We start from the raw sequence: 16,851 nt of genomic DNA, 5'->3' as shown, positions 1-16,851 counted from the left end.
GATAGGCTGGCAGTTGGATATGTGAGATATTATAGAGGTTTAAGTTTAGAAGCTGCCTGTCCATAGCTTTTTGTTTGTTTTAACTTGTGGTAAATATTTTTGGTATCTTTACTTGGATAATAAATGAGAGTGCTTGTGTTTTGGTTTTGAAATACAAGGAGCTAAAATATAATTTTGAAAACTTTAGCACAATAGGGTGTAACACAAACAATAAAGACCCAGAGGCAGATACTAGGCCTCAAGCTGAAGATGAGAGAAGCGAAGCAGCCGCCACCAGCTCTCACCTCTACCTCAGACCAGAATGGGAGACCCTTTCTCCACGGATCCCAGAGCGCAAGGCAGACTGCACTGCTCTCCACCGTGCCTCAGACTGCAATCCCCTGAGTTCCTGTCTCCTCCCGCCTTATATTCCTCTGTGTGCCCAGCCATATCCCTCCTGTCTCCACCTCCCTAGTGCTGGGATTAAAGGCGTGTGATCCCAAGGGCTGAGATCACCTTTGTGTGAGCTGTTTAACTTTTAGACTGGATCAGTTTCATGTAGTTAGTTCAGTGTGGCCTTGAACAGAGATCCATCTGGCTCTGTCTCCAAGTCCTGGGAGACAGAGCCACCACCTCCTAGCCTCTATGGCTAACTAGTATGGCTGCTGGGATTGACGGTATGTATCGCCACTGCTTGGCTCTATGGTTGTGGCTAGCTTTGTATTTTGATCTCCAGTGACTTTATTAAATCATAAATAATATATCACCACAATAGGAAATATGTAAAAGCCATTTGAGTTTTAAAAGATACAGTGATAAAAATATCAATGAGAGGTTCTAGTTAATTAGCAAGTGAAAAGCTAGTCATTGATTTTTTTTTTTTAAGATGAAACTAAACCATCTGTAAGCACAAAAACAAGGAAAAATGAGGAGGAAATAGGGCCTTTAGATTTGGTTTGCCCCATTCCCTCATTACTTTCATTTTCAGCTTCTCTTTTCATCCTTTTGGGTTATTCCTGTATTTTGGTAGTTTGACCATATGGGTGAGAAGCAGCACAACGTTTTCTACAAACTGGTAGTTGGGATATCGAGGTTTTTTTTTTTCTTTTTAATATGGTATTAAAAAAAAAGACTTTTTTTTGTGTCAGCGTTTTGCTTGCAGGTATGTCTGTGTATGTCTTTTCCCTGTTGTAATGGCAGACAATGAAGAGTTAATGTTCCCCAGTGAAAGATGCACAGTATATAGGGGCCCCTATCATTTGGATATGTGCAATGTCTGTAGTGTAGATATTTAAATGAGACTTCTCTGTCTATTCGTCTTGACTTTATGGCAACTGAACATAAAAACAAAATGATTATGCAAGCTTATTGAAGTAGTAAGATTAATATAGTCATAAAGGAATTTGTTTTATTTCAGGTTATTAATTATGTCATAAAGCCCATGACTTTAATGATAACTGCTCTTCTTTTCTTTCCTTGAGCTGTTGTAGCAAACAGTGACGAACCTCAGCTTTTGACCCCAGGAAAGATGAATCAGCGCCAAGGGAGAGAGGCTTACCCAACACCAACTAAAGAACCGCCGCAGCCATCTCTCAGTCCTGCAAGTCCTCACAGCCAGGGTAAGAAGCCTCAGGGTGGAGTTCTAGTTTGTTCTCAGAGAGCTGACATTTGTCTGTCACAGTGCACTTCTACCTGGATTTCTGCAGACTTGTTGTTGCCGTTGTATTCGCAAGGGACTTAGACTCGACTTTCCTTAGACTCATCAACGCATTTTGTTAGTTGTTTCATTCTTGTAAATTAGATGTTCTTTCACTGTTTGGTCTTAGTGGCCTCCGTACAGCCATAAAAAATCAAAAATTTCACAGAGTTTCTGTTGTGTTTACTGTAATTCTTATTAATTGAATTAAAATAATAAATATAACTTAATATTAATGAAATTTTGTTTAACATCACCTCCTGTACTTTCATATTTTGGAAATTTTGAAATCTTCACTACTAGCTATTTTGAGAAACATGATTAGTTATGGTCATCCACAGTTACTGTGCTGTGTCACAGAACATTTAGTCACCCCTGTTGCTGGCACAGGAATACACACTTAAGATCCTAACAGGGTGCAGAGGTAAGAGAAGTGTGAGTTCAAGGCCAGGCTGGGGTACACGTTGATAACCTGTCTGCAGAAACAGGGGAGTAATTTTACACATTTGAAGCTGGTTAGAGTTAGCTATTCATTTTCTGCCCCCTCCCTCAATTCCCTTCCGTTTCTAGTTTATAACAACTCTTTTAGGCTCACTTCTGTAAGACTAGTTCTTTTACCTTCTGATTATTGATTCTTTTAGCCCCTGTACCTCTGGGTGCTTGAGTTCTGTGCCTGCTTACTTTGTCTAATATAGTGTCTTCCAATTCTCATTGTGTTGCTACTAGTGGTAGGATGCATTATTCTGTGCCTAAAAGTCACACACATATACCGCATGTTATTTATCTATTCATGAGCATTTAGGTTGATTATGTTATGGCTACTGTATTTCAGTAAATACTGATTGCAAATATTGTTTGAATGTCTATTTCCTTCATTTGAGTATTTGAAATTGCTTGATCGTGAATCATATTTTTATTGAAAATGGTGCCCCCTCCCTAACTATTTGGTATTTTTGCGCATCTTCTTTTTTTTTTTTTTTTTTTTTTTTTGTTTTTACGAGACAAGGTTTCTCTGTATTGTTTTTGAGGCTGTCGGTCCAGCCCGGCCTCAAACTCACAGAGATCCGCCTGCCTCTGCCTCCCGAGTGCTGGGATTAAAGGCGTGTGCCACCACCGCGCGGCCTGCGCATCTTCTTAATGTGTAGGTTAGTAAACAGACTCCTGTGGTTTTATTTCTGCTTCTATGCAGTCAATGTGTTGAGATAGATGACTTAAAGTATATGAATAAAATCTGGACATACACCTGTATACACATAACAAATCAGGTGTTCTTCTGTGTAATCCAGCAAAACTTGACAAATAGTACTCTTAAAAGTTGGAGGCAAAATGCAATTGGAAAATCATTTGTGAACTTTCAGCATACCATGAAATTTAAACTGGTCTGCTTTGAATTTTGTACTAAAAATATACTGTACGGTAGTGGTTTATACATTTCTCATTTTATCACACAGAATATTTAAATCTATGTATATAAAAGGTTCAAGATTAATATTTTTTTCACTGCTTTTTTGATGACTTGTCAACAAAACACATTCTTTTTCCATGAGTACATGGCAGCAGAGAACTTGGTGACTAATACTGTATTACAAAACTGGCTAAAGCCTTGCAGACCCTTTAAAAGGGTGTGAGGACCCCACACACCCTTGGACTGCACTTCCTAGTTTTTGGAGGCTCTGGCACTCAGAGTGTTACTGCATAGTCTCAGGTTCCCCTAGGTACTCCACAACTGCAGTGGGTGAGCTTTTTCTTTTAAGACTTCAGAACTTGAATTTATTGTTGTGTTTTATTTCGGGTGGTTTCAGTTATCTGCTCTGAATTAGGGTTTGAAGTCGTTAAATGGGAAATTCCACAAATGAGCAACTCCTCCGGTTTAAGTTGCACTCAGTTTTGAGTAATTTGGTGAAATCTTGCCCAAGATCCCGCTCTGTCCTCCCAAGAATGGGAATCATCCCTTTGTTCAGGGTATTCTGCTGGATGAAATACCCATTCCATTGCATGGGAGGGAGAACACTGCTATAAGTTCTACTACAGTATACTGTTGTAATTATTGTTCTGGTGGTGGTTAATCTTTTGTGGTACTAATGTTTACTTACATTAGTAGGTATGTCTGTACATAGTATAGTCTGTATAAGGGTTAGTACTATTAACTGTTGGAGAAGTCCTCTGAGGTCTTGGAATGTAATACCCATGGATAAGGGGAAAGGGAACTATTATTTAGTTACCTTGTACTTTGAAAAATTACATTTAGATCTCTGTCTATCATAATTATATTAGCTGTGTCAGGTTTTAATGTAACTTTATGAATTACCTTTTGATATCAGGCATGTTCAGTCCCTTCCCCTGAGCCCTTCTTGTTTTGGAGCCAGAGTCCTCCTGTGTAATTTAGACAGACTTTACACTATGCAATCTGCCATGATGACCTTGAATTCATGATCTGTCTGCTTTCACCACAAGAGTGCCATCATTACATGTGGATACCACCATGCCCAGTTTATGTGGTATTGGGGGATTGAACTTTAGCATGCTAGGTAAGACCTCTGTTACTGAGTTACATCCCAGTCCCAGGTCTTTATTTAGTAGGCTTGTTGAAATCAAAACAAATGGGTTGTTAATGCTATTGCATCTTCAATACTCAAGAACGTCCTTTGTGTCTCTGACTTCTCAGTAAACTGTCCCAATGTCCTAAATATTATTGACACTGTGATTCTGTTTACTATTATTTCATTTGTTCTTTTACCTTTTGTATTTCATATAAATTTGGAGAAATGTCAAGATTTGGTTACATTAATTTTGACCATTTTTTGAAGAATAGTGGGGGGCAGTATATGGTCCATCATGCACGAGAATTCACTTAATTTCTGGTTGTCCTAGTGGCCATGAGATTGAGTGGTAGGATCCAGTGGCACTATATTGAAAGTTGCAGCTTTTCCTCTTTGACTGAGTAGAACAGAAATGCTGTGTTTGGTGCTTCGAAAACATCCTGTTCTCTATCAACCTTTTACCTAACAGTAGAGACACATGTCTTTTTATAATATTTCAGACTGACTTTATGTGTTTGTATGTGTGACTGTATGCGCGTGTGTGCACGTGAGTGTGGTGCCTGTAGAGGCCAGAAGAGGGTGTTGTCTGAACCCCCGGAGCTGGAGCCCAGGCAACTATGAACTGCCTGGTGTGAGTGCTGGAAACTAAACCTAGGTCCTCTGAAATCGGAGCAAGTGCTCTTAACCACTTGTAAATCTTTTTGCCAAAAGATGGTTGTCTTAGTTCAGGTTACTATTGCTGTTATGAAACACTATGACCAAAAGCAGCTTGGGGAAGAAAGGATTTATTTTGCTCACAGTTTCATATAACAGTTCATCATCTAAAGTAGTAGTGAGGGCAGGAACCTGAAGGCAGGAGCTGATGCAGAGGCCATGGAGGGATGCAGCTTATGGGTTTGCTCTCATGGCTTGCTCAGCCTACTATCTTGTAGAACCCAGGACCATGGTGGGATGATGCTACCCACCATGGGCTGGGCCCTCCCCCATCAATCACTAATTAAAATGACTTAGGCTGGCTCTCATGAAGATATTTTCTCAACAGGGGCTCTCCCTCCTGATGAATCCAGCTTGTATCAAGTTGACATAAAACTAGCCAGTTACAACTGATCCCTTGTCAACTTGACACACAAACATCACTTTTCAATTATCACCAAGACAGAATGTTAATATCACAATATAGGATACAATAATTTAAAAATTCCACAGTTCCTAGAAATTCAAACATATTAAACATTCAGTCTCTTTAAAATATTTAATCACTTTAGAAATCTGGAATCTTGCCGGGCAGTGGTGGTGCACGCCTTTAATCCCAGCACGTGGGAGGCAGAGGCAGGCGGATCTCTGTGAGTTCGAGGCTGGGCTGGACCGACAACCTCCAAAACAATACAGAGAAACCCTGTCTTGTAAAAAACAAAGGGAAAAAAAAATCTGGAATCTTTTCTAAATTCAGAGTCTTTCAGCAGCCATGGGCTCTTGTAAAAAATAAAAATTAAGTTAGATACTTTCTTCAAGAAGAAGAACCGGTGCACAATCACAATCTGAACAAAGCAAAACCAGACTCCAACTGCGTAAATAACTAAATGTCCAGTAGTCTGGGACTCACTCAACATCTTCAAGGCTCCTCCAAGGGGCTTCTGCACTGCACCCATGTGCACACACACCTCTCCGCCACATATATACATCATTCAAATCAAATCTTTGTAATTTAACTTTTTAAAATTTAAATTAGAAACAAGCTTGCTTCACATGTCAGTCCCAGCTCCCTCTCCCCCTCCTCCCCCTACCCTTTAATCCCTCCAATCCCCCACCCAATCCCAACTCCACTCTCCAGGGAGGGTGAGGCCCTCCCTGGGGGGGAATCTTCCAAGTCTGTCATATCGTTCCAGGCAGGGCCTCGGCCCTCCCCCATGTGTCCAGACTGAGAGAGCATCCCTCTATGTGGTATGGACTTCCAAAGTCCATCTGGATGACAAGGATAAATACTGATCTATTGCCTGAGACCTCAAAGAATGCCAAAGCCTCCTCATTGACACCCACATTCAGGGGGACTGATCCAGTCCCCCATGCTGGCCTCTCAGCCATCGGTCTGGGGTCCATAAGCTCCCCCATGTTCAGGTCAGTTGTTTCTGTGGGTTTAACCAGCACAGTCTTGAGCCCTTTGCTCTTCGCTCCTCCCTCTCTACAACTGGTTTCCAGGAGTTCAGTTCAGTGTTTATCTGTGGGTGTCTGCCTCTGCTTCAGTCAGTCACGGGATGAAGGCTCTAGGATGGCAAAAAAGGTAGTCGACAGTCACATTATAGGGGAAGGGCATTTAAGGTAGCCTCTCCACTATTGGTTAGATTGCCAGTTGGTGTCATCCTTGTAGATCTCTGGAAATCTCACTAGTGCCAGATCTCTCCTCAAACCTATAATGACTCCCTCTATTATGGTATCTCTCTTCCTGCTCTCCTCTATTCTTCCTCCGACTCAACCTTCCTGCTCCCCCATGTCCTCCTTTCCTGTCCTCTTCTCCCCCTCTCTTTTTCCCAACTCCCTCTCCCTTCCTCCCATGCTCCCATTCCCCTCAGGAGATCCTGTCCTGTTCCCCTTCTCTGGGGTACCATGCATGTCTCTCTTTGGGTCCTACCTGTTTACCAGACTCTCTGGCGGTGGGATTATAGGCTGACACTCCCCTGTTTCATGTCTAAAATCCATATATGAGTGAGTACATACCATGTTTGTCTTTTTGTGACTGGATTACCTCACTTAGGATGCTGTCTTCTAGTATCATCCATTTGCCTGAAAACTTCAGGATTCCATTGTTTTTTTTTTTTTTCTTCCGCTGATTAGTAGTACTTCATTGTGTAAATGTACCACATTTTCTCTATCCACTCTTCTAGGTTGTTTCCAGGTTCTGGCTGGGAAAAAAATGAGATAATAGTTTTTAACATATTATATTTCCCAGAGTTTTAAAATAAGATCATATCCATAAAAAACTTAGGGCAGAATCTAGTAGATAATAACTCCTAATGGTTGATATGATTATTACAGTAGCAGCTGTCATAACTATTTTGACTAAAATGATTCTACTTGGGATGAAGGTAGACATATCAGCCAATGCTATACTCCAACATCTTGACTCACTTGGAATTTCTTTTTAGTATGGGCCTGGCAGGCTCAGTGGCTAATGTAGTTGCTGAGCCAATTTGGCAGCCTGACATTGAGTCTCAAGATTCAGAAAGTGGTAGAAGAGAACTAATTTCCATAAATTTATCCTCTTATCTCTGCATGCATTCTCTCCCCCCATACATCATGTACTCACACACAGTAATAGTAAACAAATAAGAGAATTTCTCTCAGTGTGGATAAGCCCATGCATACCACTAATTTTTTTTTTAACTTAAAACAACTATAAACTGGATCGTGATGGTGCAGGCCTGTAATCATAGCACTTGGGAGTCTGAGGGAGGAGGATGCAGAGTTGAAAGCCTTGGGCTGTATGAGAGCCTGTCTGAAACAAACAACCCCCATAAAACAAAACCATAAGATCTATTAGGTCTGTAATGAGATGATCTCTAGCAGATAAACACATCTAGAAAACCCTGATACCCCACAATATATCGAATACAACCACTAATTCCACTTCTGAGTAGGAAGAATTAGTACAGAGTATGATGATTAATGCTTAAGACAAATGTCGTCTAGTGCTTTTATATGTGTTAGCTCACAGAATTCTTATAGGAGCATGGTGTATAAATCATTTCCACTGTTTACAAATGAGGAACTTGATCAGTTGGGAAAAATGATTTTCCTTGACCAACTTTACACAGTGTATAAAACAGCTTTGATCTGGAGAAAATTTTAGTCTAGATTTTATTGGCGCTTGCTAAGTTTTTGTAGACAGAAGTTTCTGTCCTGCAGTTGTTTAGTTCCAGAGGCTTATATTAATTATAAACTGTTTGGCAAATGGCTCGGGCTCCTTATTGGCTAGCTCTCTCTTTATTATTAACCTATTTCTAGTAAGCTGCGTATCCCTCACTCCCTGTGTTCCTCTCCCAGAATTCTTCTAGTTTGGTAGCCCCGCCTATACTTACTGCCTGGCTACATCCTGCCTATCCATTGGCCGAAACAGCTTTATTCATCAACCAGTAAGAAAAACATATATTCACAGCAATTAGAAGGACATGCCCCATCAGTTTTGTTCAAGTTAGTGTGGTTTTTTTTGTTTTGTTTTGTTTTGTTTTTCGAGACAGGATTTCTCTGTGGCTTTGGAGGCTGTCCTGGAACTAGCTCTTGTAGAGCAGGCTGGTCTTAAACTCACAGAGATCTGCCTGCTTCTGCCTCCGAATCCTGGGATTAAAGGCATGTGCCACCACTGCCCGGCTGTTAGTATATGTTTTGAGGCTTAAATTTCCCATACTTTAATGATTGTGTCTGTCGTTTGGCAACAAGCCTATTATATGCGCACAATGCTGTGTAGAGAGATAGTTGTTTCATTTCTTTTGGGTAGTATCTAAAAGTCTAATTGCTGGCTAACAATTGTAGTCTGCTTCCAGTGGTGATAATTTGGCTTCGACTTTAAAGCTCCTTTTTATTAATATAATGGAGAAATTAAGCATTAATATATATTCATGTTGTTTGAATAGCTAATGCAAAATTATAGCTCTCAATCCATAACATTTTTATAAAGTTTAAGGTTGCCAAACTTTTTTTTGAGTGGTAGGAAGGTTGGGACCAGGCCTCACCGTTTAGCCCAGGCACTGACCTTCTGCCTTTTGAGAGCTGGGGTTACAGACTGTTCTGAGAATAGCTCATTACCTCCACACTTCCACCAGCAGCCTGTGAGCAGAACGGCCCTGTGTGCTTAGTCTTTCTCATCTTGGCTATTCCATCAGCTGTGTGTGGAATCATGTGGGGTTTTGTTTGTTTGTTTGGCTTTGCATTTCTTAGTGACTCACACCAAGCATTCTTATGCCTACGGTGTACCTTTTTTGAAATATCACTTCTTATTTGGCCTGCTTAAAAAATTGACTTTGCACATTATTATTGAGTTTTAAAAGCTATTACATATAATTGTGCCATCTTTTGATGTCTCTGGACTATATTTTTTTCCCATGTTGGCATGCCTTATCAGTGTGGTAATGGTCTCCTTGACAAAGCAGATGTTTTCATTTTAATGAGGCCAGATTTTATTCTTCCCCAAACTTTTTTCCAAATTAAATAAATCCTTGTATAAGTTTTAGAGTGTTGGGATATATTCATTGTCTTCCCTCCTCACCCTCTTCATGCATTTTCTGAGACAGGGTCTCATTTAATCCAGGCTGGCTTCACACTCACTGTGTACTCTTGATCCTTCTGCCTTTGCTTCCCGAGTGCTGGGAGGTATGCACCAGGCCTGGCTTCGTCTCCCTTAGTACTTTCATTCTTATTTTTACTAGCTTAGGTCAGGTCTTTATTGTTTTATAACTGTATGACCTACTACTACTATTCTGTTAAGCTCTTGCCTTCTAGTATGTGAGGTCCATCTTTCTTTAGAAAACAAACAAGGTTTGCTAAGTGAGGTTATGGTGAAACAGATGTGTGCATATGACCAAAGAATTCATGGAGCCTATAAAATAGATCTCGAAGAAAATAACATGAATAAAAATAGAAAATTATAACCCTAAATACCACTTTTCAATTCTTCAACCCTGTAATTGAAAATTGGCTGGTGACATGCATTTGTGTCACTCCCATTAGTGAAGAGACGTCGGCTTACTGTTGCTTACTGTTACTGTTGCTTACTGTTACTGTTGCTTACTGTTACTGTTGCTTACTGTTACTGTTGCTTACTGTTACTGTTACTGTTGCTTACTGTTACTGTTACTGTTGCTTACTGTTACTGTTGCTTACTGTTACTGTTACTGTTGCTTACTGTTACTGTTGCTTTCTGTTACTGTTGCTTACTGTTACTGTTGCTTACTGTTACTGTTGCTTTCTGTTACTGTTGCTTACGGTTACTGTTGCTTACGGTTACTGTTGCTTACGGTTACTGTTACTGTTGCTTACTGTTACTGTTGCTTACTGTTACTGTTACTGTTGCTTACTGTTACTGTTGCTTACTGTTACTGTTACTGTTGCTTTCTGTTACTGTTGCTTACTGATACTGTTGCTTACTGTTACTGTTGCTTACTGATACTGTTGCTTAGAGCTGTGGCGTGGATTGGGCTGTGTCTGAGGATCACCTGGGACTTTGCTTAGCCAGGTCTGCTCCACTCAGCATCTCTGGGGTGAAGCATGGTAACTATGTTTATAAAGATCTCCAGGTGTGTCTCATGCGGCATCAATTGACCCAGCAAATGGAAAGCAGTAACTGAGAGCTTACAAAGGGCACAGTTATAATGTCTTTATCTGCTAGTCAAGGCTCTTAATCATGTCAGATTTTAGTCTCCCAATTTCATCTTGTATTTTCCTTCATAAGCCCCATTAGATGTTTTTTAGTTAAACTGTGCTTTTTCCTGGTCTTCCGTTGTAAAATACCCCTCTCTCTTATAGTTGCTGATCTTTTCTAAACATAGTTTTTCTTTGATCTATTAATTTGTTCAGTGACACAGCATCTCATGAAGGCCAGGATGGCTCCAAACCATGGAAGGCCTTAAACACCTTCATAGGAACCTCCCAAGTGCTGAGATTTCTGATACACACTACCCTTTCTGGCTTCAAGATGCAGCTTAAATGTTTACTCCCGTATAAGCCCTTACTAAATGATACTGCTGTCTTCATTTTTAAAATGCCATATCAGTACTTTTGAGATTTTATAACTTTCTCCTTTGTATGATTATTATAGTAGAGGGTAGCTTCAGATTCAACAAGGTTTGTAAAGGGAGTTAAATGCCTTCAGTTACATGCTTAGTAAATAATTACTATTCAATAAATTCATTTAGTTTCATTTTTCTGTTTAGTCATGCATGTCTTTTTCATGTGTATTGACTCATATCAACTAAAAAATATGTTTAAAAACATCATTTTTTTGAAGTACAGTTTCTTCCCATTTCTTGGAATTTTCCTGTTTTTCTTTGGAATAGCTTGAGAGACTGACTCTTGAATCATTTGTCAACATAATTCACATTTGTCAGGATAATCTTTGCTATCTGTTCTGTTATAGCTATGACTTAGTTTCTTCCAAAACTTGAACAATTTCCACATTTCTTTCTTACCAGCTTATCTCACCACTAAACTTCATAAAATTTATGCAATGGGTATTTTGTCTGCTCGTGTCCATGCACCATGTGCATGCCTGGTGCTGTGGAGGCCCGAAGAGGGCATCATATCTCCTGGAAATGGAGTTACAGACAGTTGAGAGCCACCAGATAGATGCTAGGGATTGAACTTGAGTCCTCTGGAAGAGCAGCCAGTGCTTTTGACCATAGAGCCATCTCTGCTCACCACTCCCCCCACCCCACCTTTTATCAGTTTACTTCCTGGTAGCGTAAGTACTATTACAGTCTTAGAAAGGTAGGGTTGTTTCATTCTGCCCTGTTGGTTGTTGGGAAGGGCAGACATGTTGACCTATTAAGCTTGTTTTCTCCCTTTGTCTGTTTTTATAGAACAGGAGTACCAAAGGAGGATGGGACTGAATCATAGCTCATCTCATGAGAGAGACCTATTCCCTTTGGATCATACTTAAGATTGTTATCAAGCTTCACGAAGTATTGTGATTGGTAGCTAACCTTCTTTATTGTAGAAAGCTATTTTCTACATTTTTATTTTTAATCTAGCTTGTAGATACATTGCTTTGTGTGAGAATAGCCTGTCTTTGCTGAAAACTTCAGCCCATTTCATATTTATTTACTTATGAAACACAGATTCCCCATACATCTCAGCCTATCTTGAATTTATAATCCTCCTACCTCACCTCTCTGAGAGTTCCGGGTTTACAGACATGCACCATTATTCCTGGCTTGAACTAGTTCTTAAATGTTAAAGTTTTGGATTATTTTATAGCAAAAGCCTTTGTTCAGTGATTATCCTGGTTTCATTAAAGATAACTTAGACCGTGTGAGTGTTGTATTTCTGTTATCCTATAATAAATTCTTTTAAAGCTAAAGTCAGTTCCCTCTTCATTCTAGAAACATTAAAAATGTCAGGAGTCTTCATGGATAGCCAATAGAAAATATCAGTGTGAAGACGGTTTGCTTTGAAGCAGCTTTCCTACTATAAAGGGTTGTATCATGCTTCCCAGGGGACCATATTAGGTGTTGCTGGTATATTCTTAGATGACAAACAAAAGAGAACCTTCATTAAAGTGGGTCACAAATAAAGGCACATAGAAGTCACCTTCTTCCATGAATCGAAGCAGTTCCTCCTTTCTTGGTAAGACATTTGAACATCAGAACCTATTTTGGACCATAAACACACAGATATGTTCTTGAGTAGTGTATCTCAAGAAAATCGTATTGTCTAAAGAGGACTCTGATTTTCTCCTTTCCCATCTTTAATCCCCTCCATCCCAGTGCTTTTCCCGGCTCCCAGCTGTCAGTAGTTTTGTTAGAAGTAGTGTACATTACAGGCTGTGCCACCTTCCAGGGTTTTGAGTTTTTAGTGGATTCGGTTCTGAAGTTGCCAATGCTTCTGAAGATGAGGTTATTTGCTTGTTTGTAATTCCTTGTGTTTAGGAAGTTGCTTCATAGCATAATGACAGTCAACATCATATTTTACAAATTAAGAAAATAAGAATTTTTTTGGTCTTTATAATACTTTCCCCCCTTTTTAATTTAAATTAGAAACAAGCTTCTTTTTGCATGTCAATCCCAGTTCCCTTTCCCTCCCCTCCTCCCCTGTCCTCCACTGACTTCCTATCCCATCCCTTTTCTGCTCCTCAGGGAGGGTGAGCCCTTCCATGGGGGATCATCAAAGTCTGTCACATACATCATTTGGAGCAGGGCCTAGACCCTCCCCTCATGTGTCTAGGATGAGAGAGTATCCCTCTATGTGGAGTGCGCTCCCAAAGTCCATTCATGTACTAGGGATAAATAATAAGAATATTTTAAAATTCCTCTATGTTTAACATTGCTTTTGCAAGGGAAACTAAAATAATTTGAAAGTATTTACTGAAAATTAAAAATGACTACTCCAGCTTTGTTTTAAGCTGTACTCGGGGAGGAGGTGGTCTGGTTTATCATTCCCAGTCCTTTTAAGTTGCTTCTTTGTCAAAATAGAAAGAGGTATAGGAGAATAATAAGGCAGATTTTTCTTGAAAAAACGTTGTAAATGTATTTTTCCCTTAAGATACTTGAAGAATGATGAGACACTGCCTATACAAGCTAGTTCTTGCTATTGCTATTTAATCTCTTTTGTTAGGGAGATCTGGGAGAATAGTATCTTCTCTTTATCAAATAATAACAGGCTTCAGTTCAGTTGGCTGCTGTCATTTTCTCTTCTTTAAGGGCTATAGAGCTATATTTCTGTGTATTTCTTAATATACAATAAAATTGTCATAATATGCCAATGAAATGACTTCAGTGAGTAAAAGTATTTTTATTTTTGATCAAACCTGCCAATCTTGAGTTCTGTCTGATCCCTGGGATCCAAGTGGTATGGAAGGAAAGTGTATCATGGGGCAGTTGTGTCTCCCCTACTTGTGCATGCATGCACACACACACAAATAAATACATGTAATTTAAATTCTGGCCCCCATAGTGGCTTCTATTTGTGGTTTCTGTGCATTAGGCAGTAATTTAACAGCTTTTGTTAGAAGGAAATATCTTCATGTACTATGACTGTTCCATGTAAATGTGTAAAATATACTTGACATTTACAGAATAGTAAAATCAGTACTTATTTCATAAGACTGCAGGCTGGAAAGGAATAACTGCTAGTATTTAGGAGTCCTCAGCTGTAACCCCTAATCCCTATTTGCTGTTACACCTGCTCGACAGATAGCCACAGTCCTCACCTGTGGGTTTTTCTTGCCTTCTATTTATAGTAATGGTACTATTGTGTGTGCATATCTAAGAAATTTGGGTCAGGAAGTGGTGGCACACACCTTTAATCCCAGTACTCCAGAGGCTGAGGCAGGCGGATCTCTGTGAGTGCACTAAGTGGAAGCACTAAGTAGTGTTCAAAGAAAAGTTTTAGATAAATTTAATATTTATTTGAGCAAGGTTAATTTATGTATTGTGCAACACTTGGGCAGTGAACATTGATAGAACTCAAAAGGGGAATACAAAATAGCTTTTGGCCTTATTTGAGCATGACTTGTTGATCAATTGGTTTCCTGTGACTGGCTGAAGCTTTATGATCTTGGTTGCGATCTGACTCTGTTGCAAAATTAGACCAAGTTAAGTTTGCATTCAGTTGTAAGCAAGTCGTTCTGCTGTTCATTCTGTAGGGACTCAAGTTACGAGACAGCCTCAGTCCAGGTGTCTTCTGCCTCTTTAGTAAGTTTACCTGTGCAATGAAGAGGCCGTAGCACCAGACAAGGATAAGCCCAGAACCTCTCTGGGTCATAGCTTAGTTTTGATTTCCTTGAGAATTTAATAAGAGTCTTGCTATGGTTTGGACACAAATGAATGCAGAGGCTTCTGTGTTTTAGGCTTGGTCTCCAGGTATTGGTGCTATTGAGGGGTAATTGGATCCCGGGGGCTCTAACTCCATCAATGGATTAAACCCTAGGTAAATCCCTAGTTCTGAATAGATTACAGAAGGTCTGTCTTGTCCGTAGGCCTTTCCTGTTATCTCCCTTGGCTTCCTGGCTTCTGTGAAGTGAGCAGGTTCCCCAAATGCTTTTGCTACCATGATATTCCATCTCACTACATGTCTTAGCAACAGAGCAAGCCGAAACAAAATTGCCATGGTCATAAAAGATAAGAGCCTCTGTAGAAAAAGATTGGGCAGAGTCATTAGAGAGTCCTGGAAAACACAGGGCTCAGCATTGGGACAGTAGCAAAAACATGGCAGAAGTATTTTGTACTGTTTAACTCACAATGTTCCTATCAAGAACAAATGAAAAATAAGACACTAGAAGTATTCTCAAATGTGGGTGTAGGGAAAGAGACAGGATTTTGGTATACACTAGGATAAGGATAAGCTTAAGGTCAGAGAAGAACTTGGGCAGTTCTCTCTGAGAATGATGATGTACTGGCAGGGGACTTTGCGGTGAAAGCAGCTCGATGTCACACTGTGTTGATTTATTGTCACTTTATGCACAGTATATTGCTGGTACAGTTTTTTCTACCTGGTATCCTGGGACAGAAGTAAGCCCTAGATGAAGTTATTTACACAAGTAGTTTCTCACTTATCCTCACAAAAAGAGACAATGTGTGGTGGGAGACGTTAAAAGAGGTTTGGGAGACAGTGAACCCATCCCAAACACTGGATACATCTCTACAGTGAATTGGATTCTAATGTAGAGCCTGAACTGACAAGGGATACACTGGAGAATTCTTTAAAAAGCATGCATTTGGAACAAAGAGAACTGGAAAGTTTGATTTTGAGGCTATTGTGTCTAGAAGTACCTTTGGTGTATTCTAATACATAATGGAGAGTTTGGCAAGGTTGGATTTCTAAATGAGGCATCATTCTCCTTGAGATATTGAAGACACTGCATGTATGTCTGTCTTGTCTCTAGTATTATTAACGAATATATAAAATAATTAGTAGCCCATTTGATACATGACCCAGTGTAATGTGCTTCTGTGAATTGTGTACAGAAAGACCATTTAATATAAATACTAGCTTTTGTGCCCCTGCAAGACCATGGCTGTTTGCGACTCTCAGGATCAGAGTTAGATTTGTGTTGCAGGTGCATTCCCATAATTGTTCATATTCTTTGGGAAAGCTTCTCTCCTCTACCATTCCCTGAACTTTAGGAGACAACATATTATTCTAATATTTTCACCTTGCCATTTTTAACCTCGAACCTTTGTAGACCTTACATAATAGTCCTATAATATAGATGCCATTCTTAGCATTTTATATTTAATGAAATGAAGACCGCATTAAGTTTAAACCCTACCTGTTAGAGGATAATGCCTTTTGTGATAATATCTTTTTTATTCCTTGAAAGGCAAACACCAACTACATGAATTAATTATAATTTTCTTATTGCCTACAATTAATACTAACTTACATTTTATGATATGGGGAAGAGTAAAACAATGCAAAACAGAGACCCCAGACATCAAAATTGCAGCTTTTATAGGATTAGCCATAAACTGCCTTTTGCAATAATTTTGAAATACTTTTGCTAAGGAAGAAAACATAGTACAAAGGAAATGCAGTTGTGTTTTGTTTCTTTGTTTTTGAGACAGGGTCTTGCTATGTGTAGCCCTGGGTAGCCTGGAACTCACCATGTAGACCACCTGCTTCTAAGTGCTGGGATTGAAGGCATCTACCACCATGAACATCAGAAATTGGGTTTTTAAATACCTTTTATAATAAGGAGAAACACTCTCAGATTATGTGGGATGATGTTTTATATGAACCAAGAACCAGTCTTAAAGTGTGTGCATAGTAAAAAAGAAACTGAATCTTTAGGCAAAGTCCATGTAAGAATAAACATCAAGCTTAACGTGAATGAAGTAGGGTAAGGTCAGGCGAAGGTAATTTAATAAAGTGAGAAGAGTTCTTGGGGATTTTAATAGTTAGGCATAAGGAGATGGCATAGTTTATTATAGC

The 16,851-nt window shown here is 39.5% G+C and overlaps 1 protein-coding gene across 14 annotated transcripts in view; it reads left to right on the top strand.

The window, feature by feature from the left end:
• The window catches only part of Osbpl8 (oxysterol binding protein like 8), a 126,223-nt gene that overhangs the window by 53,645 nt on the left and 55,727 nt on the right, over positions 1-16,851 (top strand). For 9 of the 14 annotated variants that reach the window (XM_040754898.1, XM_040754902.1, XM_040754906.1 and 6 more), the window contains one exon: positions 1,461-1,598. In XM_040754898.1, coding sequence (XP_040610832.1) covers positions 1,461-1,598 — 138 coding nt within the window. The remainder of the gene's footprint in view (positions 1-1,460; positions 1,599-16,851) is intronic. The other 5 variants (XM_040754903.1, XM_040754907.1, XM_040754899.1 and 2 more) reach the window with 1 other exon arrangement.

The sequence above is a fragment of the Mesocricetus auratus genome, unplaced genomic scaffold (genome assembly GCF_017639785.1).
Source record: "Mesocricetus auratus isolate SY011 unplaced genomic scaffold, BCM_Maur_2.0 Super-Scaffold_100011, whole genome shotgun sequence".
In the NCBI taxonomy this organism is placed as follows: domain Eukaryota; kingdom Metazoa; phylum Chordata; class Mammalia; order Rodentia; family Cricetidae; genus Mesocricetus; species Mesocricetus auratus.
The sequence above is the reverse complement of the archived record's forward strand: the minus strand, read 5'-3'. Positions and strand labels throughout refer to the sequence as shown.